This window comes from Sapajus apella, unplaced genomic scaffold, assembly GCF_009761245.1.
Source record: "Sapajus apella isolate SASKATOON/1434 unplaced genomic scaffold, GSC_monkey_1.0 scaffold8, whole genome shotgun sequence".
Classification (NCBI taxonomy): Eukaryota; Metazoa; Chordata; class Mammalia; order Primates; family Cebidae; genus Sapajus; species Sapajus apella.
This window is the reverse complement of record NW_022436948.1, coordinates 2,390,173-2,412,534: the sequence shown is the minus strand read 5'-3', so window position 1 is coordinate 2,412,534 and position 22,362 is coordinate 2,390,173. Positions and strand designations below refer to the sequence as shown.

Below are 22,362 nucleotides of genomic sequence, written 5' to 3'. Positions count from 1 at the left end.
TGAGATTTGGGGAGAGGGGCCGGGTGTGCAGGGCCAGGGGCTTCCTGGCTTTGTTTGGGTGGAAGTCCTCAGGCCAGTTTGGATGGCCAAGTGATTCCAGCCAGGCTCGTGGCCTCCGGCACCTCCGGTCGAGGTGTGCCCCCAAGCCCTGAGATGATGAGCCCAGAGCACTGGTGGGGCTACAGCCTAGGGAGACTGGGAGGGAGGCCCTGCCTGGACCCTGGAGAGTGTCCACGTGGGCCCAATTCAGCGATCAGAACGGCCCAGCGTGCGGAAGGTACTAGGGTGGGTAGACTGGGCCCAGTCCTTTGCCGGTGTTGTGTAGACTTTGGCCCGGTCCCTTGCCGGTGTTGTTCTAAAGGCTGCAGTTCCTCTCAGCGGAGCAGCTTTTTAGTCCCAGGCAGCTTCGGGGCCCTTCTCCCTCCCTGTGGCCTTGCTGTCGGGCAGGAGCGCAGGGCAGGCCTGGCCCCCGGCCTCTGTGCTTGGTTGTTGTGGAGGCCCGGCCCGGGTTGCGTGTGGCGTTGGGGAGGCTCGGCCTGGCTGGCCTGTCCCGGTCGTGCTGCCGGTTGCCCTGTTGCCTGCTACCCTGCGGCGTGTGGACCGGCTCCCCCCGGGCCAGCAATTCACCTGAAAAGTGGGCGCCGCCCTGCCTCCCGCGGTGTTGGTGAGGACCCCTGGCGTGTTTGGGCCCCCATGGCGGGCAGCTCCTGGCCATGTGTAGGTGTTGGGCTTGTGTGGTGCTGGCTGAAAGGGGTCCTGGGGCAGTGCCCTGTGTCCTGGAATTCCCGCTGCCACCTTCCTCTAAAATGCATGTGAAGGGAGCGGATCCCTTCTTACTGAACAGCATAAATCATACAGAAAATGGGGTCCTGCCAGCACAGACTACGGGAGCAAGTTCCCCTGTTCTGAGTTTTCTGAGAACAAAGTTCAGATGCGTGGCAAGGGCTGCACTGGGAGCGGTGGCGGGGCAGGGCGCCTGAAGTCCCACGGGTCTGTCGGTGGTTTTTTCCTTAACTCTGCACACGAAGCTCATGTGGACCAGAAAAACAAGGTGGTCACCACCCCAGCCTTCATGTGTGAGACAGCACTCCACCACATCCACGATGGCATCGGGGCCATGGTGAGGAAGGTGCTGGAACTCTCCGGAAAGTGACTCGCAGGACGAGGCCCAGCTTGGCGCCTGGACTCAGCCTCACCCCCGGCCGAGGAGCTGTGTCTGCCTTCCATCCAGCTGGGGGCTGGCAGCCCCTTTTCTCCTGAAACCTGCAGGCGCGCTCTCTGTAAGGAGGGCGCGGCGCAGTGGACGGGGGCGCTTCACCCTGGCATGGCTGCGCTGCTCTCACGTTGAGGGGGGCCGGGGGTGATTCGTTCTCTGCCATGGGGACTCGCCTCACTGTGTCCCCAAAACAAAGCGCAGCCAGCTTTTCTAGAAATAGAGAATTCCCTGTCTGAGGTTTTACAGCTCAGGTTACTCAGCGTTTGGAAGGAAGAACGTGTTTAGGTTTGCAAGTCTTCTCATCAGGAAGCCAGAAGTACCGCACTTGATGGGCCGTTAAAGGTCGATTCTCTAGCCTGGAGTGGCTTTTGAGTTAATCAGTGTACGTGGTTTCTAAAGCAGGCAAACCCTGCAGCCGCAGCGAATAAACACCTTCCCTAAATGGAAACCTCCCACAGCTGCGTTTCAGGCCTGCTGAGACTGCTGTGTGAGGAGGGGCAGTGAGGTTTCTTCAATGAGTCTCAGTTCTCTTAATTTGCAGGAAGAAAGGGAAATTGCAGCTCCTCAGCCCCCGAGATTGACCTTAGGGAGTGACCGTAGCATAGGTCCCAGGCCGCGGGGTTCAGGAGTGGCAGAAGCTTGCAGACACGTCCAAAGGGAAATAAAGTGCGTTGCGTTGGACTCTGCCGCATTCATCTGTGTGTGCAGGATTGTTTTGGAGGAGAAACATTTGGGGTGGGAGTCAGGTGTCTGCACACTTCATTCGGTGTCCAGTATCCCTTGCTTTTGGGTCTGTCTCTGCCTGAGCAGCCACAGGGCCAGGCCAGCCTGCGAGGCCCTGAGCTCGGTGGGTAGGGGGCTGCTGCAGCGTTGAGGTGGGGTGGGAAACGCTGCCCTGGGTACCTGCACGCTGTTCTGTGTGTCAGATGCTGGGCCCGGAACCGGTGGGGTGTGTGTGTGCAGGCCCTGGTCCCAAAGACTCAATGCACTGGCACCCACAACACCCCTCCTGCCGTGTGGAATCAGTGAATTCATCCACTGCCTTGAGAGGGCATGGGGGTCCGTGGGTAAGGCAGGAAGGCCCCCGTTGCACCCCACCTCGGGTCTCGGCCTGGCACTTCTGGTTCCTCCTCCACAGGAGCTGGGTTCTCCAGTGGCCTTCCTCTGGCGGCCTGACGGGTGCCCATGCCCACTGCACACGCCTGTGGCACTTGCCCTGGGGCCAGGATTACCCTGGTCCAGCCAGACAGCGGAGGAGCCTCCCACATCCAGGGTAAGGTGGGGCTCCTCCCTTTCTATAGGCTTGTATGGACACATTTTGTGGGAGGGGGCCCCGTGTACCACGTGTTTATTCACATGTGCGTGAGTGTATGGAAAAGTGCACAGGTCACAGGCATTCATTTCGCAGTTTCCACACAGCAAATGCGCAAAAGCATTGCTCAGGCCTGGAACGACCTCACGACCCTTCCGCCTGCTCTGTACCTAATAAATACACACGCTTACGGACGTCTCCTAGGTGGCGCGGCCCCCTGAGCCCAGCTGCTCCTTTCCAGCTCCTCTGTGTCCTGTGTCTTTGTTTCTCGGCTCCAGCAACTCAGCACGGCTGCAGGGGACACCCCCTGACCCAGTGCGGCTGCAGCCCTACACATGCCTTTATTTATTTGAGACAGTCTTGCTCTGCCACCCATCTCTGCAGTGGTGAGATCATGGCTCACTGCAGCCTCTACCTCCCAGGTTCAAGGGATTCTCCTGCCTCAGCCTCCTAAGTAGCTGGGACTACAGACACACACCACGGCACCCAGCTAACTTTTGTATTTTTAGTAGAGATCGGGTTTTGCCATGTTGACCAGGCTGGTCTCAAACTCCTGACCTCAGGTGATCCACCTGCCTCGGCCTCCCAGAGTGCTGGGATTACAGGTGTGAGCCTCTGTACCCCTCCAAAAGTATCTTTTAGTAACAATGTGCTCCCAGTTCACTAACTGTCCCTGTGCCGCTGCTGTCATTAGCTTCACTTACCCATAAGCATAGGACATTGTTATAACTTTGAACAAACTTCTATGTGTTAGATCAATTAAGATTAATGGGCAGGCACAGTGGCTTACACCTACAATCCCAGCACTTTGGGAGGCTGAGGTGGGAGGATTGTTTGAGGCCAGGAGTTCAAAACCAGCTTGAGCAACATAGTGAGACCCCATCTCTCCAAAAATTAAAATTAGCTGGGCATGGTGATGTGCACCTGTGGTCCCAGCTACTTGGGAGGCTGAGGTAGGAAGATCACTTGAGCTGGGTGATTGAGATTGCAGTGATAACACCACTGCACCCCAGCCTGGGTGACAGAAGCTGTGACAAGACTCAAAAAAAGAATACGCTGGGCGCGGTGGCTCATGCCTGTAATCCTAGCACTTCGAGGCTGAGGCGGGTGGATCGCCTGAGGTCAAGAGTTCAAGACCAGCCTGGCCATCATAGTGAAACCCCATCTTAAAAGAAAAAGAATAAGAAAAATAAAAGCATGTGTTCCCCTGCTTGTTCCTTCCCCAGAACTCTTCCCTTTATGTAAATCCAAGTTTCTGATTTGTACATTTTTTTTTCCTCTCTAAAGAACTTTTTACACCTTTTGCAAGGCAGGTCTACTAGTAACAGATTCTCAATTTTTGTTCGTCTAAGAAGTCTTTACTTCTCCTTGACTTTTGAAGGATAATTTCACTGGATACAGAATTCTAGGCTTGTGGGTTTTTTCTCAACACTTCAGGTTCACTGTCTTCTTGCTTGCACAGTTTCTGAAAAGTCAAAACTAATTCTGTAGGAAATAATGTACCCTTTTCCGTAGTTTAGGGGTCCCTCCTCCCACACCTGCTGGCTTCTTTCAAGAGTGTTTCTTTAACTTTCTGCAGTTTGAATACCAAAATGCCTAGGTGTGGATTGTTTGGGTGTGCTAGTGCTTTTAACCTGCTCTAAAACACGGGCAGGACTTGGTCCCTGGACAGCCCCCCAGCAGGGCAGATGGTTCTGGGCTCACCCAGGCTGCCGGGGTGTTTCCCTGCAGGAAGCGTGTGGCTGCAGAAGCCTCCAGGCTCCTGCTGGATCTGGAAGCCTCCCTGCCCCCGTGCCTGCGTTGCTTGCCTGGGGCCTCCCGCCCGTGGTGAGAAAGGCGTGGGTGGTGGCTGAGGGAGGGGCAGGCTGGCCTTGCACTGTGCTGCTGTGTAGGTGGGTGCCTGGCAGCCTCCCTGGGCACAGCTGTGGAGGAGACTGTGTCATCTCCGCCAGCCTCAGTCACCCCAACCCTGAGAGCCAGAGGCCACCCTGGAGGGGAGGAGCTGGAAATCAGGAAGTGGACCAGATGTATACCAAGGAGTCATTGGCCAGCAGCAACCACCAAGTGGCTTCAGCAGCAGGGCAGCCTGGGTAGACCAGGCCAGGAGACCAGCCAAAACCAAGTGTCTGAGTCCCGGGGTTGTGAGCAAATACGGCCACTAACAAAGTCTCTCCGTTTCAGGCCACACGAGGTGGCTCACGCCTGTCATCTCAGAACTTTGAAAGGCCAAGGCGGGTGGATCACGAGGTCAGAAGTTCAAGACTAGCCTGGCCAAGATGGTGAAACCCCGTCTCTACTAAAACTACAAAATTTAGCTGGGTGCAGTGGCAGGCGCCTGTAATCTTAGCTACTAGGGAGACTGAGGCAGGAGAATTGCTCAAACCCAGGGGACGGAGGTTGCAGTGAGCTGAGATCGCTCCACCGCACTCCAGCCTGGGCGACAGAGTGAGACTGTGTCTCAAAAAAAAAAAAAAAAAAAAAAGTTTCTCAGTTTCACTCAATGTCACATCCGCGGGGCCTGTCCATGTTGCAGCATGTGTCAGAATTCTCAGCTTATGGCTGAAAAATACTCCACTGTGTGTGCGGGCCACATTGTGTTTGCTCATTGCTCTGGCAGTGGACGTGTGGGCTGGCCAATGAGTTAGCTGGTGTGAAGAACACCGCTGTGAACATGGGTGCCCGGTATGTCCCTGAGACCCACTGTCACTTCTGGGGCCGTGCCTCTGGCATGGTGGAATTGGCGTGTCATGGGGTCCTGCTGGCTTGAGGCCCTGCCTCCCTGTCTTCCCCAACAGCCACACCGTCTGACATCCCTGCAGTGCTGCATGGGCTTCCCCACGTCCTCGCCAACACTCGCACTGTTTTTGTTGATGATGGATGTGAGGTGGTTGTGGGGCTTTCTTGCCAGGCCCCCCCGGGAGCTGCTGTAGGCCTCTCGGGTCATTTCTTGGTGCTTTTGCTGTCCTCACCCATGAGCCAGGCCGGGCACCATGTGATGGGACTCCCCTAATCATGGGCACTGTGTATATTCTCCTTTCTTTGTGGAGCAGCTGCCAAACGCAGGACCTGGGCTGGACCCGGGGGCAGTGGGGTCCCAGAGCGAAGATCCACCTCTGGGGAGCCCGGCTGGCATCGCACCTGGGCCCCTGCTCTGGGTGCCAGTGCTGCCTGAGGCTGTGGTGAGAGCTGAGCGGTGCCCTCTGCAGCCTGCTTTCCCAGGGAGGTGTTTGTGACGGGCTTCCCAGAGTCAGGAGTGCTTGGGAGAGGCAGGAACAGGGCAGGGTCATCCCGGTGGACCAGGAGGACCAGGGCTGAGTGCTCGGGCTCGAGAGACCTCCCAGGGTGGGCAGACCCTGCTTTCCTGGTGCTCAGGGCCACGGGGACGCCAGCCAGGCCCTGCCCCGCTCCTCCTGGGGACCTGCTCTCAGAGCCCTGGGGTGTGGTTTGGATGTCTGACGGGGCAGATTCTATCCTTCCAGCAAGAGGCATGCAGGTACACGGAGCCCTGGCTGGTGCTGTGGGAGCAGCGAGGGCAAGGCAGGGTGGCACGTTCTCCCCATGGCCAACGAGCAGCCAGGAGGGCCTCATGGAGAAAGGAGTTTCATTGCCCAGATGAGCAGTGTCGGCCAGCCGGGCGCAGTTCCTGATTCCGGCTCAGTGGCTGACTCTCCTGCTATGGACCTCAGACAAATCACATGCCCCTGCTGCTCCAGAGAAAGGGGCTGAGGATGGATGCATGCATGTGTGTGTGCAGGTGTGCAGGTGCATCTGTGGGCAGGCGGGTATGTGCATGTGTGTGCACATAGGCATGTGTGATGTGTCTGTGCACGTGTGTGTGCAGGTGTGCAGGCGCACCTGTGGGCAGATGGTGTGTGCACATGTGTGCACATAGACATGTGGTGTGTCTATCTGTGCATGTGTGTGTGCAGGTGTGCAGGCTCACCTGTGGGCAGGCGGGTGTGTGCACATAGGCATGTGTGGTGTGTCTGTGCACATGTGTGTGCAGGTGTGCAGGTGTACCTGTGGGCAGATGGGTGTGTGCACGTGTGTGCACATAGGCATGTGTGATGTGTGTATCCATGCACGTGTGTGTGCGGGTGTGCGGGTGCACCTGTGGGCAGGCGGGTGCGTGCACACGTGTGCACATAGGCATGTGTGATGTGTGTATCCGTGCACATTGTAGCCTCTGGGACCAGGTCCGGTAGGCCCGGCCTGCAGGTGTGGCCTGAATGGTAACTATTTTTATTTCCTGCAGTGTGAGTTACCTTCTTAGAAAACCGCTGCAGCCACAAGAAAAACAGCATCCAGTCATTTGGAGACACGGCTGGGTGCTGAGAGCAGCAGAGCCTTTCGGTGGCGGGGGTGGAGCCTGTGGCCGGCGGGACGGGGAGGGCGTCAGCCTGGAGTTGGCTGGGCCCTCCTGCTCCTGTGGCTGTGGCAGTGCAGGGCCACCAGGGGCTCCGCTGTCCCGGCTCCCGCCTCTGCCTGGTGGGCAGAGGGCAGGATTGGCAGTTTGCTCCTGCCATGGGGCTTCTGGCCTGTAGGTGGCCCACATTCCCAGTCCTCAGGCCGCAGCTGGGACACACCCTTCCAAATTTTCTGAGGGCCAAGTGCAATCACACACAGGATGATGCTGTAAATGTGGGAGACCCCGAGCGAACACACGGGGCCGGCGGGCTCTCCATTGTCAGCAGTTGGGCTTAGTGCTGGCCCAGAGCCTAGGCGGCTCATGGGGGGCTGGGGAGCGTTGGGGTTGCTCAGAGGAGCCCCTGGGGCAGGCTCCATGCCCCAACCCCTTCTTAAATTCCTTAGTCCATTCCAGAGCTTGGCTGCTGCTTCTCCCATCTTTTAGGCCTCTGGAACCTTCCAGTGTCCTATCGTTCCCAACACTTCTTCCAAGGGCGTGCCCAGCACATGCTGGCTCTGCACCTGTTGTGTCTCCTTCAGCTGTGGCTGCAGACCGTCCACCCAGCGCTGCTGTGGCAAATCAGCACACGCCCACACCAGCAGATTCATCCTCCCGTGGCTCTGGTGCCAGAAGTCCAAGGTCAAGGTGTGGGCAGGGCTGGCCCCAAGGCCGTGAGGGGTCTGTCCCCGGCTGCTCCTGGCTTTGGGGCCTGAGGTGTTGGGTGCCTCTTCACTGGTGGAAGCGCTGCCTCGGCCTCTGCCCCGGGTCCTGTGCCTTCCCTCTCTGTGGTGGCCCACAAGCTGGCCTCACTTGAGCTTCATTACCGCTGTGCAGACCCTGCCTCCAAATAAGGCCACACTCACAGGTCCTGCGGTCAGGACCTCAACACACGGCTGTGGGGGGACAAGTTCAGCCAGGGTGGAAACTCAGGCACAGAGTGGGGTGCATTTCCTGAGGCCCCACAGCTCACAAGGAAGGGCCGCAGGCTGGGATCCCAGATGCCCTCTCAATACAGCGGCCACCATCATGGCCAGTCACAGGCCCTCCTGGGTCCCCGTCTTTGCTCAGGTCGGCCCCATGCCTGGCCTCAGGGCACCCTGACTCTAGCGTGGGACACCCAGCTCAGAGGGCACCTCCGTGGGGTTGGGTCATGGCTTTTGTAAGTCTCCTGGAACCCCCCGATGGCGTGTGCCCAGCTGTTGAGGAGGTGGGACTGTGGGGGCCTCTTGGCTGAGGGAGCAGCACCCGCATACCTGACCTGGTTAGGAGCTCCAATCCGGAGTTGCTACTGACTCAGTTTCCCCACACGGAAGCCACCCCTCACGCCAGCGATGGGTCTTCCTTCCTTTCCTCCTGGCAGGTCTTGCACCCTGTGTGGCCTGGGTTCTTGGCCCTGAGGGAAAAGAGGACTCCTGCTGGGGGAGGAGAGGGAGGGGCAGGGCAAGGCCTGGAGAGGGAGTCAGGATTGTCTTCTGATGGCCCGGTCTGTCCCTCAGGTCCTGGTCATTTCCTTCATTTGCACAACTCCCTGCACTTCCTGGTTTTGGTGGAGGCCAGATAGCGGAAGTATGAAAATACTCCTCCGTGAGCATCTGGTGGGGTTTCTGATCGTGGCCAAGACAGGGTTCTGTGAGGCGCATCACTGGAGGCCTCTGGGAGCCTGCCCTACAGTCCGGCCCGGCCACCCTGCGGGGGACGCGTCACGGGTCGGGCTGGGTTTCGGGAGAACACTGGGTCACGTCCTCCCATGGAAAGATGGCCTGGGGGAGCTGGGCGCATCTGTAAGAGTTTGCTGGGGCCGAGTCGCGTTCGCCATGGCCAAATGCTCCCGCGGCAGATGCGGGCTCTCTCCAGGCCTGGGGCTGGCGTCCCGGGTCCAGAGGCCTCTCCTGGGCAGGCAGGCGGCACCACCTCCTGTGTCCTGTGTGTCTGTGTCCTCCTCTTACAAGGACGCGGGGCGGGTGGGGTCAGAGCCTGCCTGGTGACCTCATTTCCCCCTCGTCGCCTCTGTGAAACCCTGCGTGTGAATACAGGCGCATCCTGAAGTTGGGACTTCACCCTGCGAATTGGGGGGCACAGCACAGCCCATAACCCTCTCTTTTTGTAGTGTTTTTTTAATCTGCGAGAGCTGACGGCAAAGCAGTTAGCTGTGTGTGCAGACAGCACCATGGGCAGAACAGAGCTTGTTCTTGGGCAGAAGGAGAGTGAGGAGCTGAGCAGGACCATGTCCCAGAGGCCTCGGGAGCCCTGGCATGGCCCAGGATGCCCCTCAGGAAGGCTCCTGCTGTCCCCAAGCCTAGAGGTTTTCAGGGGTATATGTGAATTGTCACCTTTTATTTTTTCTTTTCTTTTTTTTTTTGAAACAGAGTCTCACTTTGTCACCTTGGCTGGAGTGTAGTGGCATGATCCCAGCTCACTGGAACCTCGGCCTCATGGGTTTACGCGATTCTCCTGCCTCAGTTTCCCGAGTAGCTGGGACTACAGGTGCCCGCCACCATGCCTGGCTAATTTTTTTATATTTTTTATTTAAGTAGAGACAAGGTTTCACCATTTTGGCTAGGCTGGTCTTGAACTCCCGACCTTAGGTGATCCACCCGCTGGGATTACAGGTGTGAGCCACTGCGCCCAGCCTACATGTTATTTTTCTTGATTGGTAGAATCGACACGAAGCACAAGATTTGCCACTTTAGCCATTCTAGAGCTCACTTGGTGTCCCCAAGTGCTCCCTGGTGCCAACATTGCCAGCACATAAGCCCTACCTCCCACCCCTGTCCCAGGCCTGTCTCTGAGTCCTTCTCCCCTGTGGCTGCACGTGGACTTCACACCCTGAAGAACCTGGGCTTGTCCTCTGAGGAAGAAGTAATTACAGAGAGGCCACCCAGGTCTTGGGTCCCAGCTCTGCAATAATGGCTGCAAGACCGGGGCCTCTGCCTCAGTTTCCTCATCTGTCAACAAACCTGGACTGGGGTAGTGAGGTAGTGTGGGGGGCCATTGAAGTCCTGGGCACAGGCCTAGGGGCCGGAGACACCTCCATCAGCCCCCGGTGAGGCGCTGCCAGCAGCAGGACAGTCCCTGAGGGTCTTCCCGGGAGCACTCCAGACCCCTGTCCCCCCGGGTCCCCACACCTCCGCTCCTCAGCAGGTGACAGGCCAGCTGCTCTCCTGGGTTGGTTCTGATGCACCGAGATGAGGGCTCCGTGCAGGCGACGCAGAGGAGGGATGTGCAGGTGGGGGGGACAGGTGAGGGGCAGGGCAGGGGCTCCCTGAACCCGCCCCCTGCCATGGTCCTGGTACAGAGGTTCCCGCACCTGGGCTCCCGGCAGAGCTGATCTGGCTCCCCAGAGGCCCACGTGGGCTGCACCGTTGGCTTCGGGGAGTCAGAGCCCTCACTGGCTAGGTGGGGGACGGGGGGTGGAGAACACGAGGGGACCTGGGGGGCTTTGGTGCCCCTCCCAGCAGCCTCTGCATTCGGGAAGTCTGACTGCCACCCCGGGGAAGCGCACAGATGAGGTGTGGGGGACAGCGCCCCCTGGCGGCTGCTGGAGGTGCCCACAGGGCTCCCTGGAGCCTCCCCGTGGTCCTGGGTCCCCGTACCCACCCGGTTCCTGCAGGAGGGGCCAGCACAGGGCAGGTGCAGAAGGGCTGCCACGGCCCAGGGAGGAAGTCAGGCTCCTCGGGGGTTTCCAGCCAGGGGCTATTTTTATTGAGGGCACAGAATGTCTCCGAAAGGTCGATTCTTTATCACATGAGTCGCCTGAGAGAGGGAGATGGAGAGAGCCGGACAGAGAGAGCATCGCAGCCTCCAGTCCCTTCAGCTCGGTGCCAGGAGCAGTGGCCGGGCGAGGAGGGAGCCAGGCTCCCCGAGAGGGCAGCAGTGGAGGCTGCACCGTCCCTGTCCCTCTTCCTGTCCCTGTTCTGCCACCCCAATCCCGCCCCTGTCCCCAGTCCCTGTCCTGGCCCTCATTCCTGCTCTGTCCCTGCCCCCTCTGACCCCTGCATGGGTCCTGGGCTTCAGCACCAAGTTCCGGACCCGCTTCCTTGCAGCCCCTTCCCCAGAGCCCACTAACACCCGAATGCTCACACTCGGGACGGGTGGCTGTGGGTGGCCCCTCCCTGGCCGAGTCCACAGTGTCAGAACCCTCGCTGCCCTCCTGTTTCAGGCTCGGCCCCGATGCCCCCCAATTCAAAGTGAAGCTGCCCAGGAGATGCAGGCAGCGGGTGCCTGCTGGGCCTGGGGCTGCCCTGGAAAGCCCTTCCTTTCCCTAGAGAGGTCCCCGCTCTGAGAGGGAAGGGCCCGGGCAATGATTCCAGGCTGGGAGGAGGAAGGACTGCCAAGCGCTCCTCAGAGCTGGCGCCTCGTGGCATAATGTTGAGCTGCTGCTGGACAGGAGACGCAGGCTGAGTACTGAACCCTGAGAAATGAGAAAAGTGTGATGGTGAGTCCTGTCAGGTTAGGGGCCGCGGTCCATGCTTGCAAGTCTGAGGGCGGAGGAGCCCCTGCCTGCTTCTCACAGCCCAACCCTGCAGTCTGGCTTCTCTGCAACTCCCTGTGAGGCACGGCCTGCCCTGGCCCAGTCCCCGGGGCCACTGAGGGCCATGAGATACTTTCTCCAGCGGCGTCAGCAGAAAGTTCCTCTGCCCCACTGTTGTAGTTGGCATTGGGATACTTTGCAATATTTCCTGATTAAAATAATGTGGAGAAGAACATTTTGACCTGTAAGTTCTTTTCCCTGGAGTGTTTTCTCAGAAATGACATGGATTCAGGGCTGTGAATATTTTGTAGCCATGCCGCACTGTGGAGAGCCATGTGGGTTCCCATGTGTGGGCTGCTTTTCTGTAGGATTCTTCAGACTGGACACATGGGGGCCTGGACTCACGGGGGCCTGGACACATGGGGGTCTGTGTGTTAGGTGCCTGTGGCATGCGGTATGAGCCCCACTTTTCTTTTTCTCTTTTAAGACAGAGTTTTACTCTGTGGCCCAAGCTGGAGTACCATGGCCAGATCTCGACTCCCTGCAGCCCCCACCTCCTGGGTTCAAGTGATTCTCCTGTCTCAGCCTCCCAAGTAGCTGGGATTACAGGTGCCCACCACCACACCCAGCTAATTTTTGTATTTTTAGTAGAGACAGGGTTTCACCATGTTGGCCAGGTTGGCCTCAAACTCCTGACCTCAGGAGATCCACCCGCCTCGGCCTCCCAAAGTGCTGGGGTTACAGGCGTGAGCCACTGTGCCCGGCCGAGCCCCACTTTTCCATATCTTGGGCTGGGGGAGAAAAAGGAAGCTGCTTCCTCTCCACTCCCAGGGCCCACGGAAGGGGAGGTGGCCCTGGCCCCCTGGGCAGCACTGCCCCTTGGTGTGGGTCCCTTCCTCAGATGAGCACTGCTGCCTCTTGGTGTAGGCCCCTTCCTCAGATGGGCAGCCACCAGGCAGCACTTTGGTTGAAGGGCTGACTCCCAGAGCCAGGGGCGGAAGGGATCTCCATATGGGGGGCTGGTGGGTCCTTCCCCGAGGGGCTCTACTCAGCCTGTGGTGCCCACACAGCAGCGACCCCACTCCCAGACCCTCGACCCCTGCCGGCCCAGCCAGCCCGCTTCTGACCACGCCCAGTTCTCTCGGGCTTCCTTGATAAGGCTTCCTCAATGCCCAGAGCTTCGGGACACTGCATGGTGGCTCTCCAGGGTCCAGGTGGCCGCCCTCTCCTGAGGCCTTGCCTCCTGGATGCTTCAGCCCACGCGGCCCCCTCACTGTGCTTCCGTGGGCACTGCCCGTCTGCAGGCCCCACCTCCGGGCTTCAGTCCTTGCCAGCTCTTGGAGCAGGGTTGGATCTTCCCAGCACCCTGGCCCACACAGCTGTGCTTGTTTGTGGCCAAGTGACATGGCGCCTCTTCTCAATGGGGCCTCAGCCTAGGGCCAACCTGGCCGAGTCCAGCGCAGCACGAACCTGTGCTCTCTCCATCACAGAGAACCCCTCTGAGCACCAGGAGTGGGTCGGACCTCAGTCCCTGACACCTTCAGCTGGACACCGCAGCCCTGCTGCCTCCTCCTGGTGCAGCAGGATGGAAGCCAGGGTCCCGGCACTGAGGATGGTGGGTGCCTGCCTCCACCTTCGCCGCCCAGCCTTCAGACCTGTTTCCTGGAGCAGGGTGGGTTTCACACGGTGTCGAGCTGCAGAGAGGGTCCTCCCCGCACCCAGTCCAGAGCCAGCAGAATCTGAAGGCGTGTGACCCTGAAGCCTCAGGGGTCCAGCTGGCACGGGGGAGCACCAGTGGAGAAGCTGGCCGGGCTTTCTCATCTCAGGCCCCTCCGCTGGCATCTCAGGTCGAGGGGCCTGTGGGGCGGGCAGGTGGCCGCAGAGTGGGGATTGTTGTCAGCACAGAATCGTGGCACCAGTCGCTGAGATGCAGTGACAGGCAGACACCTGCTCAGGCCGAGACCTTGTCAGTGCCTGCCTGAGCGTCAGGAGAGGGCCCCACTCTGGTCTCCTAGGGTCAGGTGTGCCCGCAGAGGCCGCCCTACGCTGTGGGCAGCCCTGGCCCAGCGGGTTCTCCCGAGCTGCAGCTGCCTGGTGCAGGTTGTGTACGGGACCTGTTTATCCCCCTGGATGTTGAACTTGGCCAGCGTGCGGCACTGAAATGAAAGCTCTGAGGGCTGCCGGAGCTGGCCCGGCTCGCTTTGACGCCCAGGCCTGCGCGAGGGGCTGGGTGCGCAGGCGACTTGGGCTTTGGGAGGCCACTCCACCCCCAGGAATGACGTGCAGGGGCGGGGAGCCAGGCCCTGGGCCGAGGGGCGGGAGAGGGAGGGATAATTAGCTGTTCCACAAAACCCCTTCCCCAGGGCCCCAGGGGCCAGGCGGGAGCCCCACTCCTGGGAGGAGAGATTAGGAGGGAGCAGCTGGGGGCTCTGGAGGAGGGGCTGTGGGTGAGGCCAGGTCTTCAAGGCCCCCGCTGGCTGCAGCAGGCAGTAAAGCTGGATCAGGCGCTCCACCCTGCTGACCACAGTCCTAGGGGCACCCGATGGTGACTGAAGACACCAGCAGGTCCTCCTGGTCACATGGCCACACCTGCCCTGGCCCCCAGCGCCCCCCAGCTTGGGATGAGCTGTGAAGCAGAGGGGTCTGATGGACGGCACAGAGTAGGTGTGGTGGCTGCCCCCAGGGAGATGTGGGAAGGGACCCCAGGGCCCCCTGGAAGCGGGAGCGATGGCTCTGTGTGTCCCTGGCCACAGCACCCCCCTCACAGCCAAAGCTCTGATCCCTCGGTCACAGGAAACACTCAGGAAGTGCAAGGCATGGGTCTGATTTCAGGGCAACGGAGCCAGCGGCCCCAGGAGCGAGGAGGGCCCCAGTCCCCCTTTCACCAAGCCCAGCCGCCGCTGCCCGCTGCTACGGCACCCACGCTTGCAGCCACACAAGCTAGGAGGGTGACGTGGATGGGACTTCTCTCTAGAAAGGACCCTGGGGTCCGATTGAGAAGCAGCTTAAAGGCTGGAAGCTCAGAGCACGGGGCGCTCACAGAAGCAGAAGTGCTGATCATATGGTAATTGTGTTGTTTTATTTTTATTTTTTTAGAAACAGGGTCTCTCTCTTTGCCCAGAGCAACTTTCTTATTTACCTTTGCATCCTAAGAGTCTAAAACCATGACTGGTGTGAAGTATACAAACTATAAATTGCCTAGTAAATGCAAAAAACGATTCATTTGCCCGCCACTCAGAACGCAATGGGGTTGGGACTGGCACCGCGCCGCCCGACTTCCTGTGCCAAACCAGGAATTGTAGGACAAATGGCCCAGGCCCAGGTGCGAATGGCAAGAGGCCACACCCTTTGTCGCTTTGTGCACATGAAATGTTCAAGTCTGTCTAATAAGTGACTTGTAACTAGTAAGTGATTGCTCAGTGATTTAAAAACTACAGTATATCTAATTTCTTCTAATGGAAACTTCTCAGATCACTTGGGGACATCCACAGACAGCAGACAGCCACACTGGAAAATGGGCGCCCAGTGTGGGAAAGTCTGCGAGATCCCGCCGGTGTGATGTGTGTCATGCAGACGGGTTGCTCCATTCTTTTGCTTTTTGTTTTTTGAGATGGTCTCACTCTGTCACCCAGGCTGGAGAGCAGTGGCGCGATCTTGGCTTACTGCATCCTCCTCTTCCCACGTTCAAACAATTCTTCTGTCTCAGCCTCCCGAGTAGCCGGGACTACAGTCACATGCCACCATGCCCGGCTAATTTTTGTATTTTTAGTGAAGACAGGGTTTCGCCATATTGGCCAGACTGGTCTTGAGCTCCTGACCTCAGGTGATCTGCCTGCCCCCGCCTCCCAAAGTGCTGGGATTACAGGCATGAGCCACTGCGCCCAGCCAACACTACCTGTTCTAAAGAGGGTTCATGCTCTTCTACCCCAACAAAGAATGGTTTCTTTTGTGGTCATGGAGGGTAAGAAATCGGCCTTGAGCACCCACAGGCTTGCAGGGCTTCTGCCTTAGGTGACAGTGTTAATCCTCTGTTCCCCGTTCGCACTTAGGAGAGGCTGTTCTGCCCTGGGACAAGGACCCAGAGGCTGTTTTGACGTGAGGGAGCAGGCCGTGTCCTCAGGCGTCCTGCTGCAGGAGCATCTTCGGCTTCCCCAACACCGCTGGCATCCGGGAAGCTTGGTCTGTCCGTAGGGACAGATCTGATTCCAGAGAATCAGGAGCGGGTCCGATGCATAAAGGCAGAATTTCTACCCCAGTGCAGAGACTACGGAGGGGATCTAACGCCACCAAACGCTTCTGGAAAAAACCTAGAGTGAAAAAAGGAATTAGAGAATTAAACATTTCTTCAGCCAGCATAAGACAGTCTACACCAATGTCACCAAAGTCTTCATTTCTGCTGCAGAATTCGGCTAAAGCACAGCTTCGTGATCACAGCTCACTGTAATCCCAATCTCCTGGGCTCAGGCAAGCCTCCCAGCTCAGCCTCCCACGTCGCCGGGACTACCAGTGGGCATCAGCATGGCCGGTTAAGTTTTTCATTTTTTGTAGAGACGGAGTCTTGCCATTTTGCCCTGGCTGCTCGTGAGCTTCTGGCTTCAAGTGATCCTCTTGCCTCGGCCCCCCCAAAGTGCTGGGATTACAGGTGTCAGCCACTGCCCCTGGCCCAGTCATTCTATTTTAGCTGTTTCAGGGACTGCCGTGCTGCTTCCCACGGTGGCTGACCATTTCACCCTCCCAGCAGCAGCATTCAGGGGTCCATCCTAGCCACAGCCTTGCCAGCACTTGTGATTTTCTGTTTTGGTGACAGCCATCCCGACGTGTGCGTGTTGTGAGAACTGTGACGTGTGTAGAAGTGTGAAGAGTAGAGTGTGGCCGCCCAGCCCCTCCCGTCAGGAAACACGTGAAAGTCTCAGCCTTTTTCAGGACCCACGTTCCATTCGCATTCTTTTTTCATGTGCCATTTTTGAATGCAAGCTGCAGACATTTGCACACTGGCCCTAAATACATCAGTCAGCAAACTTCCAGGATCGAGGACACTCCCCATGTTGCCACAATGACATCATCGCCTTCGGAAAACATGGAGCCTCCCCCTCACGTTCGGATGCCCCCAGGTTCTCTCACTGGGCTCCTCTCTGGAATCGTGCCCAGCTCGTTCAAGAGCGGTGCTGAATTTGCTGAGAGGATGTGCTGTCCCCGGGTTTGATCACCTTCCCAGCGTCTGTTATAACCACTTATCCCTCCCTCCCCTCCCTGGCTTTGTGACAAGCTGGACGTTAAATCTTAGGGCAGCCGCTCTTCACCTGGGGACTTTGTCCCAGGAGGTGTTGGCCAGCTCTCTTGGGCCTGGACGAGGGGCAGTGGGAGCCAGCGGAGGGGTCAGGTGCTCGCCCAGCTCTCCTGCTCCCCCGAGTCCCTGCTGCCTCTGTGTGCCTCTCCTGTCACCCTCAGAGTAAAGGTCACTTCCCAGAGGGCCTCCGGCACTCGGGACACCTCTCACCCTCCCGGCCTGCTCGTTCCTGGACCCCGGGTTTTCCCCGGTCTGCCCTGCCCGGGCCCCCTCAGGTTCACGCCCAGGACCCCAGGCCTGGCACCCTTGGGTGTGGCTGCACACCTGAGGGCAGAGGGCTTGGGTAGGGGGTGAGGGAGGCTGCAACTTTGGCTTTGCTGCCTCACTGTCTCTGTGGGAGAGGCCCTGTGGCAGCCTGAGAGCCGAGGCCTCAGTGGTACTTCCTGGGAGTGCAGCCCCCAGGCTCCCACACCCACAGAGGGGTTGGAGCAGGAGTCAGGGTCGCTGGCCCCAGCCTCGGGAGCGCCACAGGGCACAGGCTTGGCCCGGCCACAGCCTGGAGCTGACCTTTCCTCGGTGACTTGTGGTCGGGACTTTCCAGGACAGGCTCTTTGCCACAGAGAAGGTTCCTGGGGAAACCCCGGGTGTGAGAAAGTGGAGCGGCCCAGGTCCATACCCTAGAAGAGCCACCAGGAGCCGGGGGGCGCCTCCCACCCTCCAGCCCTCTGCCTTCAGCCCCCTGGCCATGTCTGAGCACCTCTGCCCCAGGGCCTTTGCAGAGACCATTCTGCCTGGAAGGCTCCAGCTGCTTCTCCTCCGCGCTTGCTTAAGGCTTCACTGCCCGCACACACTTGTACCAGCTGCCTCCTGGTCTCTTTTCTCCCCCAGAACCTCAGCTCCAGGGGGCAGGGCCTCGCCCACGTGGTTCCTGCGGGGACCCAGGGCCTGGCACGAGCCGATGTCCCTTCTGTGCTTGTTGAGCCCAGGAGGTGGCAGAGGCTGCAGGGAGCCAAGATCGCGCCACCGCACTGCAGCCAAGTGACAGGGCAAGGCTCCGTCTCAGAAATAAATAAAGCAAAGTGACCAACAGCACAAACTTCTTCAGAGGAAGAGAGAGAGCAGAGACCAAGGCTGAGCCCTGGGGGACCCTGTGACCCCCCCCGAGGCCACCGGGCTGGGTCCCTACAGCGAACCCTGGCTCCTGCGCCTCTACATCTCCGACCAGGGACCAGGCCCCGCCAGCCAGGAGCCCGGGACACCTTGCGTTCTGGGACTGGACCTTCCTCTCCCCACAGCCTGTGTTCCCGCCTTGCCTGACGCTCCAGGCGGCCCCGCTCTGCTCTGGCATGTGCAGGCATCTGGTGTGCAGTCACCTTCGTCCCAAGCAAGGCCTAGAAATGGGGAAATCGAGGCAGCATAGAGAGCTGGGCCGGGCAGCCTTCTGTGCTGGTGCACTGCAGTGTGATGGGGCTGCCGGGTCGTGTGGGTGGCCTGTCCCTGATGGTGAGTTCATGGGGTGGCACTCAGCCTCGGCATGTGTGGCCTGTTCCGTGGCCCACCCACCCCCAGAGACATCTGTGTGTGGCCTGTTCCGTGGCCTGCCCACCCCCCAGAGACGTCTGTGTGTGGCCTGTGCTACCAGAAAGGAGTCCGATCCAGACCCCGAGAGAGGGTTGTCAGACCTCACACAGTAAGGAACTCGGGGGAGTCCAGACAGCCAATAGAAAGTGTATTCATAAAGTAAGGGAATAAAGACCCGCTGCTCCAGAGGCAGAGCCGGGGCGCCCCTGAATGTGCTCATGGTTACTTTGGTTATTTCGTGATTATATGCTAAGCAAGGAGTGGGTTATTCATGAATTTTCTGGGAAAGGGGTGATCAGTTCCCGGAACTGAGGCTTCCTCCCTGCTTTAGAGCATGTAGGGTAACTTTCAGACATTGCCATGGCATTTGCAAGCTGTCACAGCACTGGTGGGAGTGTCTTGTAGCATCGAATGTGTTGGAATTAGTGCCTAGTGAGCCTCAAGGACAACCAGAGTCCCGCTCACCGCCATCCTGGTTTTGATGGGGTTTGGCCGGCTTCTTCACTACAACCTGTGTGTCAGCAAGGTATCTGTGACTTCTGTCTGGTGCCAACCTTCTGTGTGGTAACTAAGAATGCCTTAACCTCCTGGGAATGCGGCCCAGCAGGTCCCAGCCTCAATCTCCCCTATTCAGGACAGAGTCGCCTGGTTCAAACCCTCTGACCATTGGACAAGTTGGTGACAGCCAGGATGGCGTGAGGTGGACATGTGACAGGCACCGTGTGGCCACGAGAATCTCAGGAGGAAGAAATCCCCTTCTGAGATAAAGCACCCTGAGAGCCGGCGGGAAGGAGTGGGGACTCCGCTGGGACTTTCCAGGGAAGTAGCCAGGGACTTGCCCTGAGTTTAGTTTCTCCAGGTTGGAGCTGTCCCCAGGCTGCCCTGGCTGGCAGGAGGAAGTGAGCAGCTCCTGCAGAACCTCCGGCTGGCACAGAGCCCGGGGGCGGGGGAGCCCTCCTTGCCAGGAGAAGCCGTCTGGTGCAGAGGACAGCACTGACCTGACCAGTGGGCTGGTCTCCAGCTGTGACAGCCGTGGCCCCCACTTCGGGCCAGAGTCCAGCAGGCACTGCGGCAGAAAAGGAGGCAGAGCCAGGGGCACAAGCTGCCTCCAGGTGGCGGAGCCCCACGAGTCGGGATGCAGGGGCTGGACTCAGGCTGTCAGTCCCAGAATCTGGGCCCATCACCATCCTGCCAACCCAGTCTCACTAACTGGGCAGCCGGGGGCGCCCTCGCAGCCTGCCAGGGACACCACACTCAGCACGCACCACTTTGGCTGCAGGACCCCGTCCTCACTGGCTGTGGCAGGGGACTGGTGAGCCGTCCTTGTGGATGGGACTCCCCCTAGGGTGCTGAAGGACCGTCCTGGGGGCTGGGGAACTGCTGGAGGTAGCAGCTGGGGTCAGGAGACCCCTGCAAGCATGGTGAAGGGGAGAGGGTCAGGGCTTCGTTGGGGGGAACGCCGCGGACCAGACGATGGAATCCTCAGCCACCACCTCCACCCCTGGCAGACCCCACCTTCTGCCGGGACGCAGCCCTGGACAGGGCCATTGAGTTGCTACCCCCCAGCTGTCCCCACCCACTGGGGACCTCAGCCTGCCCTGCTGCCCTGCTGCCAGCCAGCCTCTGTCCACACAGGGTACCCAGCATGGGAAAACATGTGCAGGTTCCCATGATGACATGGCAGGATTCCTGGAGTGTGTTTACATGTGTTTGTTAGGTCATTCATTGTGACCTCTGCCATGTTAATGGAAACATCTTTTAAAGACTGGGAAGAGCTGGGTGCCATGGCTCATGCCTGTAATCCCAGCACTTTGGGAGGCCAAGGTGGGTGAATTACCTGAGGCCAGGAGTTCAAGACCAGCTTGGCCAACATGGTGAAACTCCATCTGTACTAAAAATACAAAAATTGGCAGGCGTGGTGTGGCTCATGCCTATAATCCCAGCACTTTGGGAGGCCGAGACAGGCAGATCATGAGGTCAGGAGTTCAAGACCAGACTGGCCAACATGGTGAAACCCTGTCTGTACTAAAAAACACAAAAATTAGCTGGGCATGGTGGCTCATGCCTGTAATCCCAGCTACTTGGGAGGCTGAGGTAGGAGAATTGCTTGAACTGGGACCCAGGAGGCGGAGGTTGCAGTGAGCCGAGAGGGGGTCACTGCACTCCAGCCTGGGCTACAGAGCAAGAGTCCATCTCAAAAATAATTAATTAATTAAAAATAAAAATACAAATACAAAAATTAGCTGGGCGTGGTGGTGGGCACCTGTAATCCCAGCTGCTGAAGAGGCCGAGGCAGGAGAATCCCTTGAACCCGGGAAACAGAGGTTGCAGTGAGCCAAGATTGTGCCACTGCACTCCAGCCTGGGCAACAAGAGCGAGACTCCATATCAAAAAAAAAAAAAAAAAGACTGGGAGGACAAGTGGTCTTTTTCTTTTCTTAAATAGAGACGAGGTCTTACTATGTTGCCCAGGCTGATCTCAAACTCCTGGCCTGAAGCGATCCTCCCGCCTTGACGCCCCCGTGTGCTGGGATTGTAGCATGAGCCACTGTGCCCAGCCTAAATTCTTCTCCTGTACTTGCTGCTTTTCCCAAAATGTGCACACACTGATGTTAGAATCAGAAAGTGTCACTCCTGGGACAGTAGTGGGAAGGTGTGTGCCACAGCCACAGGTGTCCATGGGGTAGAGTCTCACAGTAACAGACACGTGCTAACGTGGGTACCGGAGCCTGCACACCGGGCACTGCCCATCCTTCCCCAGTTCCCAGACCAGCCATGCCAGGGATCCAGAGTCCCCTCCCATGCATGTGACAAGGACAGGGGAGGCCTCCTGAGTCCTTACCAGCAGGTTGGGCACACTGTTGAGTTGTCTTCGGAACCCTCGAAAGCACATGCCCAGGCCTGTGGGTCTGGACCACGATCCCTGGACACGGTTCTGAATGCCGACATCCTGAAAGGTCAAAATCCCAAAACTATAATTCTGGAAAAGCAATTTGAAAATATTCTGTAGCCAGGCATGGTGGCTCATGCCTGTAATCCCAGCACTTTGGGAGGCTGAGGCAGGTGGATCACCTGAGGTCAAGTGTTCGAGACCAGCCTGGCCAACATGGTGAAACCCTGTCTCTACTAAAAATACAAAAATTAGCTGGGCATGGCGGCGAGCACCTGTAATCCCAGCTACTCAGAGGGCGGAGGAGGAGAATCACTGGAACCTGGGAGGCGGAGGTTGCAGTGAGCCGAGATGGCGCCATTGTACTCCAGCCTGGGCAACAAGAGCAAAACCCTGTCTAAACAAAGAAACAAACAGAAAACCAATTTTGTGAAAGAAATGTATTTATTTACTTTTTTCATGGGGTTTATTTTATTTGAGAAGCAGAAAAACACGACAGAACCCTTCATAGGCCACTTTACCTGATAAAGTTGAGATCATAACATTTTCTCAGCCGCAGACACATGGGTGTGCTCACTCACGTGTATGAGTCACACGCGATGAACCATTCACAAAGAAATCGGCCAAAACACCAAAATGTTAGATTTTGATTTTTCAAGAGTCGAGGATTTGGGGAGCTGGTGTTGGGGATCAGGTCTTTCAGGATTCTGGCCAGCACCAACTCACCACATGACACCAGTGCAGAATGGAGGCCCAGGCTGCACAGGGGCCGGACTCCGGCCAGCTCTGTCTGTCTGTGTCAGAGCCCAGGTCCCTCGCGGGGGCCTTGGCCTTCATCCAGGTTTCCTGCAAAACTTCAGTAAGGATGCCAGGGATCAAGGACGGCAGGCCTGAAGCAGGCAGGCAGAGGTGGGAGCTGGTTAGCGACATCTCCGGCTATCGTGATGAGCAGAAAGAAGGTTCTAGACAAGCGACTTGACGAGATCAGGAGGAACCGAAACCACCCCCCCGCCACTTCCCCTGCGCCAGCTGGTTCTGGGAAAGGGGAAATGCAGGTGGCGGCTGTGTGGGGCCGTGGCCCGCCCCCGCCTCCCTGTCCCTCGGACGTCCAGACTTCCGAGGCCTGGCTCTCTGCAGGGCTGCCATTGCTCTGTGTGTGTGTGTGTGTGTGTGTGTGTGTGTGTGTGTGTGTGTGTGT

General features: G+C 58.3%; 2 protein-coding genes across 3 annotated transcripts in view; both read left to right on the top strand.

Moving 5' to 3' along the window:
- Nucleotides 1-1,896, top strand: part of GATD3A (glutamine amidotransferase like class 1 domain containing 3A) — a 9,916-nt gene extending 8,020 nt beyond the window's left edge. For both annotated transcript variants that reach the window (XM_032276578.1, XM_032276579.1), the window contains one exon: nt 1,025-1,896. In XM_032276578.1, the coding sequence (XP_032132469.1) occupies nt 1,025-1,153 (129 nt within the window). In that variant the 3' untranslated portion in view covers nt 1,154-1,896. The remainder of the gene's footprint in view (nt 1-1,024) is intronic.
- The window catches only part of PWP2 (PWP2 small subunit processome component), a 613,222-nt gene that overhangs the window by 33,141 nt on the left and 557,719 nt on the right, over nt 1-22,362 (top strand). The gene's annotated exons all lie outside the window — the stretch shown is intronic.